The sequence below is a fragment of the Desmodus rotundus genome, chromosome 4 (genome assembly GCF_022682495.2).
Source record: "Desmodus rotundus isolate HL8 chromosome 4, HLdesRot8A.1, whole genome shotgun sequence".
Classification (NCBI taxonomy): Eukaryota; Metazoa; Chordata; class Mammalia; order Chiroptera; family Phyllostomidae; genus Desmodus; species Desmodus rotundus.
In genome coordinates, this window is record NC_071390.1 from 77368494 (window position 1) to 77387961 (window position 19468).

Here is a 19468-nt window from a genome sequence, read left to right on the forward strand (position 1 = left end):
TCCCCTCTGGACCTCAATCTTTCACTCTGCTACCCACAATCAAACTGGGCCCCTCTGGTGCTGGTTCCCAAGTGGGTGGGCTTGTGCATGCCCTAGGCCCCTGTGGGTCTCTCCAACGACCTCTCCTGTGAGGCTGGGAGTCTCTCCCGCTGCAGCTCCAACCCCCACGGGCGTTTTCAATCAGAGGTTTGAGGCTTTATTTCCCCACGCTGGAGCCCTGGGTTGTGGTCTGCTTCGCTTCCCGCCGTTCATCCGGTCTATCTGTGCGTGAACGTGGGGCCGCGGGGTGCTACCCGCTGCTCTGCCTGCCCTGTTCTCTGCCACTCTGAGTCCAGCCCTCTCAGTTTATCTGTGCGCAAATGTGGGGCTGCAGGGTCTGCTAGTGGTGGGACTGCCTGCCCCGTTTGTCCCACACTCCACCAGTCTCAGTCCCGCCACAGACACCCGAGTCCTCTCCACCCTGGCTGCCCATCTCCGCCCCTCCTACCAGTCTGGATGAATGTTTATTTTTTATCTCCTTGGTGTCAGACTTCCTTACCGTTCGATCCTCCGTCAGTTCTGGTTGTGCGAGGAGGCGCAGTGTGTCCACCTACGCCACCATCTTGGTTCCGAGTCACAATTTGAGTTTTGACAAGATACTCTGGTGGTCCAATTGTGCATGAAAGTTTAAGAAGTGTTTTAACAACTTTTCTTTTGAAATGATGTGTTGTAAAACCTTCCCTTATTTTACAAATGAAAAATATCAGATTATATTACTATTCAAGGTAGGAATTTTTGAAAAGATACAAAGTAGAGCCATATATTTAAGAGCAATGCAACACCCATTTACTTCCTTAGATACACAGTATACTACTGTTTTTCAAATCTAAGAAAGGGACAGATTTTGTTTGTAAGGTTAGTAAATGCAAAGAATAAACCAGAAAAGATGCATCGTATTATTTATTCTGATGTGCAGAGTTCTGTATCATCTCAATGTTACTACTTGCAAAGTACAATGTTTAAATATTTCTAAAATAAATGACATAGAAAAGCACTTACCTGTGGTGTGTCTTTCTGCATTGATGTAGTAATTTTAAATTTTGTTCTTTTACTGCTGAAGTTCATATTTAATGAAAATGAAGATTCTGCATCGATATCTTCCTATAATTAAAAATAACTCACTTATATGTGTAATACATAAAATCATTACATGAGTTGCTACAAATAGTATACTATGAAATAACCAAGCAAAAAATCTTAATTCTCACAATCTCTTACAGTATAAACATTATTTAAGAGAAAAATAAATGTCTTCTGTCAAAGAAGTAAAAGACAATTCTTTCTAAATTGTACACTTGATAGAATTTTAATCAGTTTAGATTAAATAAATAAGCAATTTTCTGGCCTGATTATTACACATATTATTATCTTTGGATAAGACAAAAAAAAGTCAAGCTCATTGACTTAAACAGAATTTAACATTTTAATTTTTATGAAATACCTAGACTCATAATTTTTCCATCACTCCCATTTTGAAAAACCAAACAACCAAGTTCTTTTTAAATGCTGCAATAACAAAATACCAATTATAAATAATCTGAGTATAAAAGCAAGCTCTTTCCAGGGGCACACAACTATCATTTCTCCATCACCCTGGTATGATTCTGACAAGAGTTTGCTCTTTAGTTCATGTTTTATTCACTTTGCTAGAAGCAAATGGCCTTTTCTCAACTGAAAGTTTTTAAGTCAATTTTTAGAATCACAACTTCTTCTATCAGGCTTAAGAAAGCCACTCATATCATATAGTGGACATTCTCTATCAGCAGGATCAAGAAGCACAAAAGAATGAGAAGCACTCATTCTCAATAATACTAAGGAATTCCAAGGAACTGGCAGATTCATAATTAAAATTTAATGTGAAAACAAGCAATCTGCATTTATTTTGTACATTTCTGGGCAGCAAATATAACGAATTTTAAAAATATATATAACTTCTAACTATAACAATTAGGCTTAAAAATTTAAACTTTGATTTAAAAATGTTAATCTCTAGGGATGTCAGCAAAATGAACTGATGAAAGAAATAAATTGTAGCTATTAACTTCATTTACAAGATTTTTTTCTTATAGGCATAATAATCTGAAGTAGGTGATTTAACCTACATCTGTTGCTTTTTTTTTTAATCATTTAACTATCCAAGATACACTACAACAAAAACTTATTACTGGAAAGAAAAAGTTATAAAGAAAAAGACGAATCTACTATTACTGGCTTGCTATTCTGACAAATATTAAAAAATATGGTGGTTATTTGAGTCCTGAAATTAAAGGACATGAGAATGAGAGTATTTGGGATGAAGTTACACATTTTAAACATCATACAAATGACATCAACAGGCAGTCATTTCCTACTACACAACCATGCAGTTAAATATAAATTAAACGCATGGAAAAAAAACATAAAGTTTTATGATAAGCTACAGTTTTCAACCTCAATTAACCGAAGTACTCCCGATGTCAATTCTTTTCCAATTTTTCAGTAAACTGCCATAGTAGAGGGCAAATGAAATCAAACTATCAAGGGCACATAGGCACCAACTTACATAGCCTTCTCTGTGACTCCTCACGTTCATAGCTATAAGCAACTGGCAGTAATGTAGCTGATTCAAATGCTTTCCAAAGTACCAAGGACATTAACAATTATAACCTACTTTCAAAACTGTGACTATCCCATGAAAAAGCTTTCATGTTTACAATGCTTAAATTCCTTAACCTTTAAATTCCCATACCTTTTCTGAATCATGGTTAATCATTTTCACATCAAGTAATGATTTGATGGTTTTTGTCAGTTCCTTTTCATTCATCTGAGTGCTGTCTTGAAGCTCTTTATAGCTGACAATTTCACTGTTGTTAAAAGCTAGAAGAACTGCCATTTGGTATGTTGTAACCATGGCTACATATGGTTTGCCCAAATAGTTCATTTTAACTTCACCTACAAGTAAAACAAATTTGTGACAATAAACTGATCATTCAAAGAAACATTTCCAGATTTATTAAATAATAACTGTTTTTATTTCAGATATTTTCTCCTGAAGTAAGGACTTGCAAAGCCATTCCCACTAGTAATGTAATAATTTTCTTTGTGTAGGGTTAGGGGCCATTCGTTTTGAGTATAAATCACAATTAAGCTATTATAACTTTACCAGCAGGGTTTAAACAATGCCTTTAAATAGTCGTTGGAAGGCTAACACAAACACAGGCAGAAAAAAACTAGTAAAAGGAGGTGGGGATAGGAAAAGAAGCAGACAAAGAGGAGAGAATATCAGCTTGCTATTAGCAATGGAATCATCTGCTATTGCCCTCTGGCCTGTCCCAGGTAAGGGAGGTCTGTCTATAAGCACACAGGAAATGCTTATCCTGCAGCTCTGATTAAACTGTAATTTCTGCCAAAATTGTTAAAATAACATTTTTCTTCCCAGCAATTTTCTAGGGGAAAACAGGAATGGGAGGAGAGACAGACATCTAAATTTTATTGGAACAGCTGGTAGAATAACAGTGTGCTACACTCTACATCACCCCGGAGAGCTATGAAGTGTACAACAGATTGAGGTGTACTGCTGCTCTGCCATATCCCAAGGAGAGAGAACATTAAAAAAAATAAAAAGCTTATTATGAACTGTATGACCAACATGTATACACTCTGTAACACTCTGTAACATGTTAAAAAAAGTTAATGTAAGTCAAAGAACTGCTTCCTAAAGCATAAAGTTGTGTTATAGTGATTATGTTTCTCCCTCTCTTTCTCTGTGACACACACATACACTCTGCATTAGTTGACTATCAATTTATTATAAACTGACCCAGCATGAAATTTGGTTTTAGAGCTCTACATTTTAACTCAAGAAAGCTGTATTTCAGATGAACTTAACCCAAGAGGCTGCATTCTCCTTGTTAGTGGGAATTAGTAACTCTGATCAACATTTTGTGTTTTAATTCATTATATAATTACAGATTTTAAAGAATATAATTCTATTCAATTAATTATCACCATACAGAAGCCTATTCTAACTTTCATCATACCTTGACTTATTTCAGAAAAAAAATATTCAGAAATATTTTTCAAAATTTTCTGGATAGAAACAGCTCCAGGAAAAAATTCCTGATCTCTGAATTTTCATGGAAAGAGGTTTAATATATTAATTAGAATATCTGATTCACACAGAGTTTAGAAATTACTAGGCACATACTACTAACAATTACTATAAAGAATACTCAACGTTTAAATTTAGAAAATGTGGTAAAGAGTAAAACACCACACACACTTCATTATATCATTTGTGTAATGACTGCTTAACCATATGCCAGAAATAAGTATAAAACAATGTGTCAAGCACTTCCATGATTGAATGAGACCATCAGCCAGCATGACCCTGTTGTTGTAACAGGCTGCCATGGGTTTAGAAACAGAGTGAGTCTTCTGGCACATCAAACAGCCTTTCACTATCACGAGAACCCAAAGAGCATGAGGAGATTGTACAAGTAAGGGGTCAGAGTATCACTTATTATTAAGTACAGTCTGTAATCCTTAAAAGGGGGTATACTAGTGAGCTTTGTATTATGCCTTTTCCTATTTTTTTCAATAAATTATCAAAATCAGAGGTACATGGACCTCTTCCCAGTTTTTCAGCATCATAGTCTTACTGGGTCAGCTCACAGCTAAAAAGATGGGGACCTAAGTATCACCATCAGATTACCTCCTAACTGAAAAGGGGAATGTTGGTCTTTACACTGAAGCTATCCATTGGTCATCTTAACCAAGTGAGCAACTTTAGTGTTGCTAATAGCAGGGCAATCTGACATTACCTGTCCTCTGTTGTAATGTAATATGAAGAACAGAGAATAACCGAAGTAGTGGTCTTGGCAACAATATTTAATCTGAGTATAATCACACCTTTAGACCTAATTTCCACTTCACAGAAAATATAGGGAATAGAAAACAAACAAAATATATCACAGGTAAATACTCCAACAAATACAGAATATTCGCTGTGTATTCTATAAGACAACTGGCCTGGACTTTTTAAAAAAAATGTATGTCCAGAGGGTTACAATTGGGAAGGGGACAGATGTTGGAGAAAGTGTTAGATAAGACAAGGGTCTCAAGGTCTGGGCAGTTCTAAATGCTGTTATTTTTTTATTGAATGATTTTTAGAGAGGGAGGTAGTGATGGAGGGAGAGAGAGAGAGGCATCAATTTGTCATTCCACTTATTTATGCACTCATTGGTTGATTCTTTTATGCACCCTGACTGGGGACTGAACCCACAGATTTGGTGTATCTGGACAATGCTCCCCAGCCAGCGCCACTAAATGTTATTCTTGCCAAATGTTAAAATGTAGCACAGTATTTTGCAGACCAGCTGTAAACAGGATGAACTTGACAGGGTCTCAATCCTATAAATGCAGCAACTCAAAGAAGAAATCAGGTGTAACTGACCAAATAGTGTATATGAACAATGACTGAGCCTCCCTTCCAGGAGACAGAGCTTTGGATATGAATCCCATCTCCTTTACTCGCTTCAAGTAAATAAAACTACCTTGGGATAACCATATCTTCTTCTTGAACAGAGCTCCCTAAGTGGCAAACCTCTTCAGTCAGGAAATAAGTTTGGTGACTCCAGGTGGGACTCTTAAAAGGTCTCTATTTCAGTCTGGTTTGGATACTGTTGAAGCAGTCACTGGTGGCAGCTCATACAGGGCTTACCTGCCTAAGTCTTCACTGAATAAGGGGTCTATTCTACAGAAGATGTCTGCTTAGTGTGGATCACTGAAACAGTGCCAAGCCTGTCTCGGCAGCTAAGTGGAGTGGCCACCTGAACCTGTTCTGTTCAGTGCTTAAGGTGGCCAGTGGGTAGGTCAGCCTCTGTGGTCACTATGATTAGTGTTTCTAATATGTTTTGGGTACAGGGTTGTCAGAAAGGTAGTTTCATTTCTGGTGCACATTTGGTTTCCAGTTGGTTGGGCAGGAACTGTCCACAGGATGCCTGATTCAGGGCCAAACTTAGGTCTAACACTGGAGGGTTGAGGAACGCCTGTAACACAATCCAGGACATCCTTGGGTGACAGTCTCTGGTCTGGCTGCGTCCTCTGCAGTTGGATTATGTTCTTTGTGTGTATATTTGCATTTGCCTTATTTGTCTGATATGTAAATGTGACAATATTTTTCTGCTAGTCACCCTAGGATTCTGTTACTGGCCTTCCTGGCAGCTAGGAGTCAGTTCTACTGTTACTGATAGTAGGCTAGTCAGTCCAGGGGTTTGGAAATACCTCTTAAGAAAAATGGTAAATATATTAAAGAGGACCCAAGGATTGGAAACTGAACCATCAGCCAAGACATTGCCAGTTCTCGAGGGCCTCCCAGAAGACCTCCTTGATTTCTTGGCCCCAGGTGCCCCCAAACTAGGGGACCATGCCTCCCTCCCAGGAAGGCCTATTTTTTCTAGGCTCCCTTTTGCTCCTCCTCCCAGCTATCAGCCTCCCAATTCTGTTGGTTCCCCTAATCTGTTAAGAATGCCTTTGAAAACTTTTCCAGAACAGGAAATTAATACTCGACCCTGTATCCCTGGCTACCTGAGTCCACTACCTATCAAGGTACTAGTTTTCACCCAGCCCAGAAGCTAAATTACGCCCCTTCACATAGGTTCCAGACAGGGATAGGGGAATGGTCCTTTCTTGACATCTGATCTGTATACTGGAAGGGAAATACTAAGGGACTTCAAGCTTAACCGGAGGGGTTTATTAGCTTGATTAGTGGTATACTCACCATCTATAATCCCACTTGGGAAGATATTCAATCCCAATCATCCTCATCACTACTGAGGAAAAACCTACTGTACTGTTAAAAATCAAGGAAGAGGCTGATAAACAACATACTACTCAGTCTAACAGTCAGATCTGGTGGCTGGCATATGCATGAGTTCCCAATGCTAATCCTCAGTGGGACCCCAAAGACCAAATAGCCTGGGCTCACTGTGAGTGTTACAGGAACCTACTGCTGAAGGGTATGAAGGATACCGGTTGCTCACCTGCAAATTGGGCCAAAGTTAGAAACAATCAACAAGAGGCCCATGAAAACCCTTCAGCCTTCTTAGGAAAAAAAATTTTTAAGTGCTTATGACAATACACCACAGTAGACCCCAAAGAGCCAGGCAGCGAAGCTCTCCTGAATACCCACTTCACATCCCAGAGTGCTCCAGATACCCATAGGAAGTTACAAGAAGAGAGGTGGGAACTACCACTCCCACCTCCCAATTGGTAGAGGTGGCCTTTAGGGTTTTTAACAACAGAGATGTGACAGAAAAAAAGAAGGAAAGATGAAAAAGCAGGCTGCTTTTCTGGATGTTGCCTTGTAGGCTTTGGGTCATTGGAGGAGGCAGAAGACCAATCTGGGTAAGTAACCCCAGCCCTCCCCATGAGACCAAACAAAGATGTCCAGCAAAGCCGGAGTCTATAGTCAATGTGTATATTGCAAACAAAAGGGTCACTGGGAGAAAGAAGGCCCCAAGCATCCTCAGGGAAGAAAGGAGGGAAGCTCCTAATTCTTTGCAGTCATCTCAGAGAGAAGATGAAAACTTATGGGGCCTCAGAGCTCCCCTTTTGGTTCCAAAAGATAGCATTTCAATCTCCCATGAGAAACCCTGGGTTACTTTCAATAAAGAAGGAGAAAAAAGTGGAATTTCTATTAAACTCTGGAGCCACTTACTCTGTTCTTACTACCCGGAAAAGCCCCCTCTCTAAAAAGGAATGTAATATTAAAGGGGTGTCAGGACAACACAAAGAAATTCTTTGAGCCTCTGACATGTGACATAGGGTCAAAACAGCTGTCACATTCTGTCCTCAATGTACCTGAGTGTCAAGTTCCCTTTAGGAAAGGGACCTACTAAGTAAATTGGGGGCTACCATACATTTAAACCAAGAAAAAGTCGAACTACTGATCCCCAAGGATAAAGGAATAGATTTCATGGTCCTTCTCCATTGGGTCCTGAAAGACCAGCACCCTATGCCCACAGAGATTCTCAACCAGGTTAATCCAGCTATTTGGGCAGAAGGAGAAGTCAAAGGGCAAAGAATGTCCTACCTGTTAGAGTAGTATTCAAACAGCAGACCAGTGGCACAGGCTTAAACAATACCCCTTGAAACTGGAGGCAAAAACAGAAATCGCCCCATCCTAAAAGCACTTCTGAAACAGGGCCTCATTCAGCACTGTCAGTCACTCTGTAACACCCCCATCCTTCCCGTTAACAAACGGAGGACAGGAGGGTATAGATTTGTACAAGACTCAAGGGCTGTGAATGAAGTATATTATACTCTACCTGCCATTCCTAACCCCTATACCCTGTTGGCCAATCCCCCAGGTCTAGCAAATACTACCTAGGTTCTAGATTTAAAGGATGCTTTCTTTTGCATTCCCTTGGACTATGAATCCGAGAAGATTTTTGCATTTGAATGGGAAGATTCTGGGACACCCATCAGAAGTCCCAGTATTGCTGGACTGAATTACTAAAAGTTTTTAGAAACTCTCCAACACTCTTTGGGAAGGCCCTTGTGAAAGACCTCCAGCGTGAAAATGGGACTATTCTAAGGTATGTAGAGGACATTCTAATTGCTGGCTCTGATAAAGAAACTTAAGATGGAAATACTGTTCTGACCTTAAACCATCTAGCAGAAAGGGGATACAAAGTACCCTAGAAAAAAGTCCAGACATCCAAACCAGAAGGTGATACTTGGGTTTTCTTATTTTTCAAGGACAGAGAAGCCTACCCTCAGAGTGAAAGGCAGTAATAGCCAGTCTAGCTCTACCACGCAACTGGAGGCAGTTGAGAGGTTTTCTTGGAATGACAAGATTTTGTAGGATCTGGATACCTAATTTTGGTCTTACAGCCAAGACCGTCTATGATAAATTGGAAGGAGAAGAAAATATTCCCTACAAATAGGACAAAGAGCACCAAAATGCTTTTGAAAATACAGGAAGCTCCTGCCTTGCTTGGGCTTGCCTGATTTGGAAAAGCTTTGTGAATCGTCAGTGCAGGAGACTCAAGGAACTGTGGCACGAGGGTGGCTGACCAGCCTGAGAGCAGTGGCTGCAAGGTGTGTGTTAATGGTAGAAAGAGAAAAGTTAACAATGGGACAGCTCTAACTACATGGACCTCACACCAGGTAGTCATGGTTCTTGAAACCAAGGAAAATAACTGGTTAAGAGGAGGCCGGGTTGTTGGATAATCTGAACATCACTATAAAAAGTTGTCACACCCTCAATCCTACTACTTTATTGCCAACCTCCTTCAAAGCCCCAGATCTTAACTATGCTGAAATTATTCATGTAAGGTCATTCTAGCAGAAATGACCTTAAAAGTGAGCCATTAGCCAACTCAGAAGAAATACGGTGTATAGATGAGCATAGCTTTATAACCAGGACAGTGAGAAGGGCAGGATATGCAGTGGTATCCTTATTCACACCACTGAAGCAGAGTCTCTTCCCCCTGGGACTTCTCAAAAAGCTGAGCTTATTGCATTGACCCAGAGCCCTGAATGAGGAAACAAAACCCTCACAAATATGCTTATTCCATGCCCACAGGGCTACCTGGAAGGGACCAGAACTGCTGATGGCTGGCAGCAAGGAGATAAATTAGGACCCCTGATTCTAAGTTTACTGCAGGCCAATACAAAAGCTAAAAAACTGCAGGGGTACACCACAGTGGCCGTCAGAGAGGAGACTTGGGGCCGGTAAAAGGGCATAGCCTTGCAGATGCCACGGAGAAAATAACAGCTCTAGGCAAAACAGTAATGCAACTGGCCCTCTTTCTCAGCTTGACTCTAATCATGACACCCCTGTGTGTACCGGAAATGATCTAAAAATTGCCAGGAATGGAACTTTAATAAGACTCCTACATCCAAGTGGTGGCTGATACACGAACACTAAAAGACACTTGTTCCTCAAGGGCTAGCTTGGAAAATAGTAAAAGCAGCCCATGATTCCACACATTATGGGAAGAACGGTTACTCTGGATGACAGTGGCCCAGGACACGAAAAGAATCATTAATAGTGTATGGCCAGCTGAGTACAATGCGCAAAGAGTCATGCATGTACTAGACCTCTGGTACCACCTTTGAATCAGGCAGTCCTGGCCCAGGAATGCTGCCTGGAGAGCAGTGGAGGTGGACTTACAGTAATGCCCCCTGTTCCTGGAGGATTCAAATACTTATTAGTGTTAGTGAACACATTTACTGGATGGGCTGAAGCATTCCCCTAACAAATTGAAAGGCACAATGAAGTTGTAAAAGCCTGCTTAAGGAAATAGCGTGTTTGGATCCCTCAGGATGTTTCAGAGTGACAATGGTCCAGCTTTCACAATGGCCATAATAAAGGGAGTAGTACAGGCTCTCCAAGTTAGGTGGGTCTTAACATTCTTTGTGGAGACCACAATCTTCAGGAGAAACAGAATGATTTAATCAGATGCTCACAAAGACCCTAGCCGAACTGTGCCAAGAAACTGATTAGACCTGGCTTGAGTTATTACCAATTGCCCTGACTCAGATCAGGGTAACACCTCAAGGAATGCTTAAATTAAGAACTTTTTAACTTATGTATGGTAGGCCCTTCTTGGGCTCCTCTCAAATTTCAGGATGCCCAGACTCATTTATAGAACAGGCTGTTTCACATATTATCCAAGTAGGAAAGGAACTGAAAACTTAAATGAATATATACTAAACTGGTTTTACCCGCACCATCAAATACTAAGCTATGCCTGTACAATCCAGGGACCTGGGTATATATAAAAACCTGGAAATCAGGATCCCTGCAAGGTCAACTAAACCCAAAATGGACAAGTTCTAGTTTTGTGTTATTAACAACTCATTATTCTCTGAAATTACAAGATATAACTTGCTGGATACATCACTCTGTACTGAAGCCATCTCTACCATTCACTGAGAACAAGGAACAAGATCCATGGTTCTCCTGTACACCCATCTGACCTCAAGTTGCTCTTCAAGAGAAATATTAACTATTAGGCACTTCTCTTCTCAGGAATCCCAGAACCTAGGGGGTCCTAAGACTTTCATAGGTAAGACTAGAGAATTTCAGTCCTCTAACTCAAAGATGTACTCAGTCTACATTCAGAAGGAAGCAGTTACAGAAGTATGACCCTCGTCCCTATTCCCTCAACAAAGATGAGTGAAAAATCTCAGGGGAACTGACAGAACAGGGTCTCAAGGTCTGGGCAGTTCTGAATGTTATTCTTGCTAAATGTTAGAATGTAGCACAGTATTTGCAAACCAGCTGTAAAGTAAACATGATGAGCCCCACAGGAACTAAACTGGATGAAAGTAATCAATAAGTAACTGAACAAATAGTGTATATAAGTAACAACTGTGCCTCCCTTCCCAGATAGCTTTGGATATGAATCCTGTCTCCTCTACTTGCTGCAAGTAAATTAAACTACCTTGCAACAACCACATCTCATTCCTGAATAGAGCTCCCCGAGTGATGAACCACTTGCACTCAATAACATAAGGAAGAGGGAAGACACCAAAACCAAATGTAATTAGCAATATTTGATTACATTAATAACAGCCATCAAAGTAACTGGAAACAATCAGGAAAATCTGAACATGGACTCAACAGTAGATAATATTAAAACCCCTCACCATTTTAGCTGCTGAAATACTTGAAATCACTAACGAGAAGCATTTAGTCACTGATGGAATCACTTTTAAGATATATGCAACAATACAGTGTGACCTTCATTTTGTCAGACTTGCCAGATTTCATTTAGTAGCAAATATTAACTACTGACACATAAAACGATTTATAGTTCAGTATGTGGTAATGTGAGCTAATCATATGTATTATCTGTATATTATCTATATGTCTGTGTATTATGCAATGAAGTGTTACCTCCCTTGAGTTCATCTTTCCTCAATTGACCAGGGACTCCTGCAACTTCTTGGCTCTGCCACAACTAAAACTTACTTATAACCAGACAGTGGAACAGTTTCCAGGTTCTGTTATTGGTCTTCAAGTTGTTCACTCATTAATAATTTTATCCAACGTCCTGGTCATAAATCCAATGGAATTTTCATCTTTCTCTCATTCAATAACTGTCACATCTGATATTGTAGATCAGTGATTTTCACTGGGTGTGTGGCAAGAATTGTTTAAAAAACATTCAATACCTGGCTATTTAGTCAGAGGCAATGACCTCTTTCCCTTTAGATTGTCAAATAAAAAAATGACAGCCAACACAGTAATAGTCATCAGGTATGAATTAATCAAAATTATACCTATTTTTTTTTTGGTCAGATCAGCAAAAAATACATTTTTTGCATGCTGCAGAATTTCAGTAATTAAATTATATGTCCCATGAGATGAAAAAGGTTGCAAATAGCTGCTGTAGATTAATTCTTAAAATTTGTACCTCTGTTGGTCATATACTCTCAACACTCTTCTATGTTTGTTTTGGTTAAGTCATATTCACCCTTGAAAATAAAGTTTAGATGTTATCTACCCATTAGCTGTTTGCCACCACCATTCTGTGTGATATCAAATACCCTGGGCTTGCTTCTCCATTACAACATTCAAAACATCACACTATAAGTATTTTCTTGTCTGTCCACCAAATAGATGTGAACTTTTTTTTTTTTTAATTTTTTTATTGTTATTCAATTACAGTTGTGTGCCCTTTCTCCCCATCCCTCCACCCCATTAGATGTGAGCTTTTTGAGGGCTGATATCTGAATACTTTGTTTTAGAAGTATTTGGAACACAGATTTTCTCTGACTTGATCAATGAATTTTACAAAGATAAAGGATGAAGAAACAGGCTCAGAGAAGTAATTTGCTCAAGGTTACAAAGCCAGTAGGCTAATACTTAACCCTGCATCTTCTGATTCTGACTTCCTTCATATACCATTTTATACTCCATTTCCAATGATTTGTGAAGACTCTTGGCTTATAACAAAAATACTTGGGGATGTGGAAATGGACTATTAAAGAGGAATTGTGATTACTTGTGTAAGTACGAAATATAGTTGTTCTCAAGAAACATAACTGAATAAATCAGGCCAGGATCAGAGCCAATGTTCTAGGCACTCCAGAACAGTATCTTTTTAAAAAAAATCATCACCCAAGGATATGCTTATTGATTTTAGAGAGGGGGAAGGGAGTAGAGGAGAGAAACATCAGTGTGAGAGAAAAATGATCGGTTGCCTTCTCACATATGCCCCTGAATGGAGACTGAACCTGCAACCCAGGAATGTGCCCTGACTGGAAATCAAACCTGTGACCCTTTAGTCTATGGGACGACAGTCCAACTAACTGAGCCACACCAGTCAGGGCCACAACAAGTATCTTAAATATGGATAGTTTTTGAGAACCTTTTGTTTAGTGAATAAATACAAAACAAAAGCAAACTTTACTCAATGGTTTCAGTGACTCAGAACAAAAAATGAATTTACAAGGTTAATTAATATTTCTTTCCAAAGCAAGAAACTATTTGACTTTAATTAAGATACAAATATACACCACTAAAACAAAATAAAAGACCTCTCAAAATCTGGTTATTATGTACCTGCTCGGAAATTTAGTATATAGTTAAAACACAGAAAAAGAACGTTGTTTTCTTTCCTATTTAGATGTTATTGATAACAATTGTCAGGGCAAATTCCAACTGCAAAAACTATGTATATACTCTTTCCTTTCTTTCTGTATTCAACTAGTTGCCAAACACCAAAAAAGTAAATTTCTCATTAAAATTACTTTAGGAAACAGGCTGATTATTGCTAAGGTAAAGAGAATAATTGAGAGTTTATATTTCCCAAAACAGATATGAAGGGGAAGTAGAAGTAAATTAAATTCAAGTATGTTAAAATATATTTGGTTTTTTAATTATATGAAATACTAGTCATTTTTCCCTTAAAATCAATTGTATGTACTAAATGGGAGTAGAAAATATTCACAACAGATATAAAATAAAAGTCCAATGCCATTAAAATATCAATAAACATCTCTATTTCACAAACTATTGAAAAAATTAAAATGCCGAAGTTGTTCAATAAAGATAAACTCCTATAAATATACATTACTATGTACCAATTATTATGACCTAACATTACTAACATAATGAGATCACATTCCAAATGTCAATTAGTCAAATAAATGGCACTTAAGAGAAATTACTTTCGTGAAATTTTTCTTAGGTGAATGAATAGAAAGATTCTTAATAAAGTTTATAGCGATTAATTTTCTTCTGCCATTTCTAAGAGACACTTTCCTGTACCATTTCTAAGACATATTAACATATACACCTTCTCCTTCTTATACAAAGGGAAAGTTAATTTACTGAATTTTTCAAAGCGTAAGTACAGAATATGTGAGTCACAGCTTTAGCTAACATCTTCAAGCAACTTAGAGCAACTGCGGATAGTCTATAATCATTCAGGTTTTACCCCTACCTAAAATAATAATGATTATTATTATTGTTAATTAATAATAATAATAATTAACAGCAGCCCCCACTGTTCCAGAAGGAAGCAAAGGAAATGATTAGATTCTGATTAAACTTTTCTAAAATTGGAAACTACTGGAAATTAAGTGGGACATTCTGGAAAAAGCATTTACTACTGCAGTTCACTAATAGTGCCACAAATAAAAACCAAATGCTTATGTCTTCTTAGGATGCTGTAATAGTTTATAAGATATTCAAGAATATGTGGCATCTTTACAGAGAACCAGTTTCTTAGAGTATTTGACTAACCAAGTCTGGGCTTCTAAATAAAATCCTAATGTCTATAACAAGTGGTTTGTTACAGAAATGTAATAAATCATTATACAATTCAGAAAAATTTAAAATAAGCAGTAATAATATAAGCAGCATAACTATAAAATACTGTTAGAAAGTGCTGCACTTCAGTTTCATTATTAGCTGCTATAATGGTAACCAGAAAGAAAAGTAGAGAAGGTTAAAAAAAAAATCATTAGAAAAAAACTACAATTAGGCTAAAGGAAATTTTTCTAAATATTAACATAATCATAGCAGGTAAGTTTCATTACAGTAGATATAGTTAAGTTTATTTTACCTGTGCAGAGATAATGTAACCAGGTAAGTTTCCTTCCACTGAAATGCTGGCTGTAAAATAATTCAAACTGTAAAAAATTAAAAAAAATCAAATTATTTTCAGCTACTATAACTTACTTGGCTATTACTACACTAAAAAGTTTTAAAATGTTCATGTTATTTTCGAAGACATTAGAGCCCTTCTGGTATACCTACTCGTTTTACAGATGAGAAAACATATCCATGCAAGTCTCTAAATATCATAATTAAATACTACTCCAGCTCTTTTCACTTACAACGTTGTCCTGCATACTCTCTGTCTACTAAAATGCAATCCTGAAAATAGGACTTTCTGTATAAATTCAGAAATCATATAGTGATTCATATCATTTCTAAAAGTTATCAATTTAGACTTCATTAATACTAATTACTGGATAAAATACCATCATATATATTTCAATATAAAAATACAAGTCAACCTTTATTTTTAATCTATTTGCCACTGTATACCTTTGCTGAAGGGCAGGTTGGTTAATTTATCTGTGATAATCTGTAAAGTGATATCTAAGATGTAACTTCCAACATCCAGTCAAACACTAATTCAAGGAAAGCTTCAGAATATCTTCTTTTATTGATATTATTGCAAAAAATTAAATTTAACATTCTATTATTGTAACTTTGAAATATAAAAAATTCATTCATTGGATTTAATGTGTAATTGGAGGACACCAGTCCAAAACACACAGAGTTCGTAACATTTAAAGAGCTGTTATATAATACACAGTGAAAAAAAATACTGAAAAGCCTCTATAAAAAGATAAAAACTCAACTTTATCACAAAAATGAAAAATAAACAAATGCATCATGTCACAATTCAGAATTGTAGAGAGACTTTTTGGCATGATGCGCTATATGTAACATACCTAAAGCTTTTATTTGTATATCAAACTTTACTTTCTATACTTTCAAAAAGATTAAATAAAGCAATCAGAAACATCTAACCCTTTAAAGTATATTTTATTGATTATGCTATTACAATTGTACCATTTTTTCTCTCCTTTATTCCCCTCTGCGCTGCAACCCCTCTCCCACCATCATTCCCCACCTTAGTGCAAGTCCATAGGTCGTACATATAAGTTCTTTGGCTTCTCCATTTCCTATACTGTTCTCAACTTCCCCCTGTCTATTTTGTACCTACCATTTATGCTTCTTATTCCCTGTGTATTTTCCCCTATTCTTCCCCCTGCCCTTTCCCACTGATAACCCTCCATGTGATCTCCGTTTCTGTAAATTTGTACCTGTTCTGGTTGTTTGCTTAGTTTGTTTTCGTTTTTTTAGGTTCAGTTGTTGATAGTTATGAGTTTGCTGTCATTTTACTGTTCAGTTTTCAACTTCTTTCTTAGATAAGTCCCTTTCACATTTCATATAATAAGGACTTAGTGATGATGAACTCCTTTAACTTGACCTTATCTGGGAAGCACTTTATCTGCCCTTCCATTCTAATTGATAGCTTTGCTGGACAGAGTAATCTTGGATGTAGGGCCTTGCCTTTCATGACTTTGAATACTTCTTGCCTGAGAGGTTTGCGAAATCAGCTGATAGCCTTGTGAGAACTCCTTCATAGGTAACTCTCTCCTTTTCTCTTGCTGCTTTTAAGATTCTCTCCTTATCTTGAGTAATTTAATTATGATGTATCTTGGTGTGTTCCTCCTTGGGTTCAACTTCTTTGGGACTCTCTGAGCCTCATGGACTTGCATGTCTATTTCCTTCACCAGATTTGGGAAGTTTTCCTTCATTATTTTTTCAAATAAGTTTTTAATTTCTTGTTCTTGTTCTCCTTCTGGCACCCCTATGATTTGGATGTTGAAAGATTTAAAGTTGTCCCAGAGTCATTTTTTTCAATTTTTGTTTCTTCATTCTGTTCCAGTTGGAAATTTATTTCTTCCTTTTGTTCCAAATTGTTCATTTGAGTCCTGATTTCCTTCTCTTCACTGTTGGTTCCCTGTATATTTTGCTTTATTTCACTTTGTTCCTTCATTTTGTGACCTTACTCAACCATTTCTGTGATCATCCTGATTACATATTTTGAACTCTGCATCTGATAGGTTGTCTAGCTCCTTGTCACTTAGTTCTTTTTCTGGAGTTTTGATCTGTTATTTCTTTGGGCCATATTTCTTTGTCTCGGCACACCTGTTGTGTTGTAAGGGGCAGAACCTTAAGTATTCACCGGGGTAGGGTAACTCCCTTTGCTGTATTGCGGCACTGTATGTGGGGGAGGGGTCCAAGAGGGAACAGTGCCACTTGCTTGGCTCTCGGCACTTGCTTTCAGTCACTTCCTGTGCTACCCACAAGCAAATTGGGCCCTTCTGGTGCTGATTCCCAGGTGGGTGGGTTTGTGTACGTTCTAGGACCCTGTGGGTCTCTCCAACACACTCTCATGTGAGGCTAGGAGTTTTTCTCGCCACCACAACCCCCACAGAGTTTTACAGCCAAAGGTCTTGAGGCTTCTTTTCCCAGGTTGGAACCCTGGATTGCGCAGTCTGTCTCGCTCCCCAGTTGTTCTCCCCAGCTTATCCACATGGAAATGTGGGTCCTCCAACCACCACCTCGCCCTGGTACCTGCTATCTTGTCACACATCCTCTCTGCCCCAGCTGCCCATCTCCGCCCCTTCTACCAATCTGAATAAATGTTTCTTCTTTAACTCCTTGGTTGTCGGACTTCCATACTGTTCAATTTTCTTGGCGGTACTGGTTGTTTTTTGTTTTTACATTTGTTGTTGTCTTTCTTTTGGTTGTGCAAGGAGGCAAAGTGTGTCTACCTATGCCTCCATCTTGGCCAAAAGTCAGGAGCATCTATCTGACCTATCAGCCGCACTATGCCAACTCCTTACAATAAAATTAATTAACTGCCGGCCAAAGAAATCTGTAAATTCTTTCATCAGTTTATTACAAGTTTGCCTAGTCTGAGGAAGCTCAAACTTGTTAAGCATGTTTTCTGTCCAAGGGTGCAGAATTCTTGTCTATGAGCAGGTCCACCAATCCCTTTGCATGATAAATAGGAAATGAGTGGCACCTGGAATACTTAAGTTTTTCTTCCTGGTTCTAATGTAGATAAAGAGAAAATTTAAAAATATGTCACAAAAGGATCCCAGTAGTATGCTTTAACTAATTAACAATCTCTAAGGGTATCAATAAAATCCAATTAGTACTATTCAACTCATAATTATGAAACATTTATAATGAATTTGTGGACAAAAGCAAAATAAAATATTTCTAAAACTGATAAAACCAACGTCTAAAAGGCTCTCTAGAGATTGTTTAAAGCAAAACTAGATTTAAAATATATATTCTAAGATCAGAAGGCACATGTTTTACCTCTTTTTTTCTCCTAGCAATTGGTACTACCAGTAAAGTTTTATTGATGATGATATCCATATACCAAAAAACTCCCAAAACACCCCATTCCTTTATCCTGAAATTTAAAATCTGGTTAGCTAGTAGTAACAAGACAATTTAGTTTCAAATGAGAATATTATAAATTTATCTGGTATTAAAAGAAAAAGGCTGTAAAACCTTGTTTAACTATGTCATTGATCATTTTCAAAGTTAATTAGTAAGAAATATACCTTGATTAAATTCAGCATGTTTCACATTTCATTTGTGAATGGCATAATTAGAACACAAAACGCCTTAAAAATAAATAATTCATATTCAGTGAGTTTATTCATATGTAATTGAGAGCTGCACTAATATACAACTTTATATTCCTTTAGTATTATTATTATTCTGGTTTGTGGACCAGGTAAACAAAAGAAATAAAAGAAAATTTATTGGTCTAATGTGCAAAATAAATTACTTTTAATTAAAGCTTAATTTCCATAGTTTTGAGATACATACATGTAAAATAAAAATAATTTTTGATGAACTATATTTAAGATAAAAAATGTAACGATCATTAAGATGAATTAATTTGCATGTGAAAAATGTATACTACTAAGTAAACACAGATGGATTTTTCATTCTTATGTAACCGAAAACTTCGATTAGGAAAAAAATATAAGGACAAACTCCCTCTACTGGTAATTAAAAAACATCCAAATGGAGAGAAAAGTATTGTTAGAAGTACAATTTTATAGTAGGAAAGAAACCCACTTCCTATTCATACATAAGGAAACTGAAACCTGATGAAGGTCACACACTAATAAAGTTTACAGTATTAAAAAAGTATTAATTTCCCTAAAATTTCTCAAACAAGCAGCATCTGGCCTTGCTGTGCCCCCTACCTCTTGCTAAGTAGCCCCAGGCCCAGCAATAGTGGCAGCGGGCCTTGGTTTGCAACTTGGCCTCTCCTGGGCACCTCTAAGCCCAGCACAAGTAGCA

At 37.6% G+C, this 19468-nt stretch overlaps 1 protein-coding gene across 3 annotated transcripts in view; it reads right to left on the bottom strand.

Moving 5' to 3' along the window:
- CUL2 (cullin 2) overlaps positions 1-19468 on the bottom strand; it is a 113028-nt gene that overhangs the window by 11079 nt on the left and 82481 nt on the right. For all 3 annotated transcript variants that reach the window (XM_045183700.2, XM_024574749.3, XM_045183701.2), the window contains exons 17-19: positions 15111-15177; positions 2768-2970; positions 1039-1140 (exon numbers count right to left, since the gene is read on the bottom strand). In XM_045183700.2, the coding sequence (XP_045039635.1) occupies positions 1039-1140; positions 2768-2970; positions 15111-15177 (372 nt within the window). The remainder of the gene's footprint in view (positions 1-1038; positions 1141-2767; positions 2971-15110; positions 15178-19468) is intronic.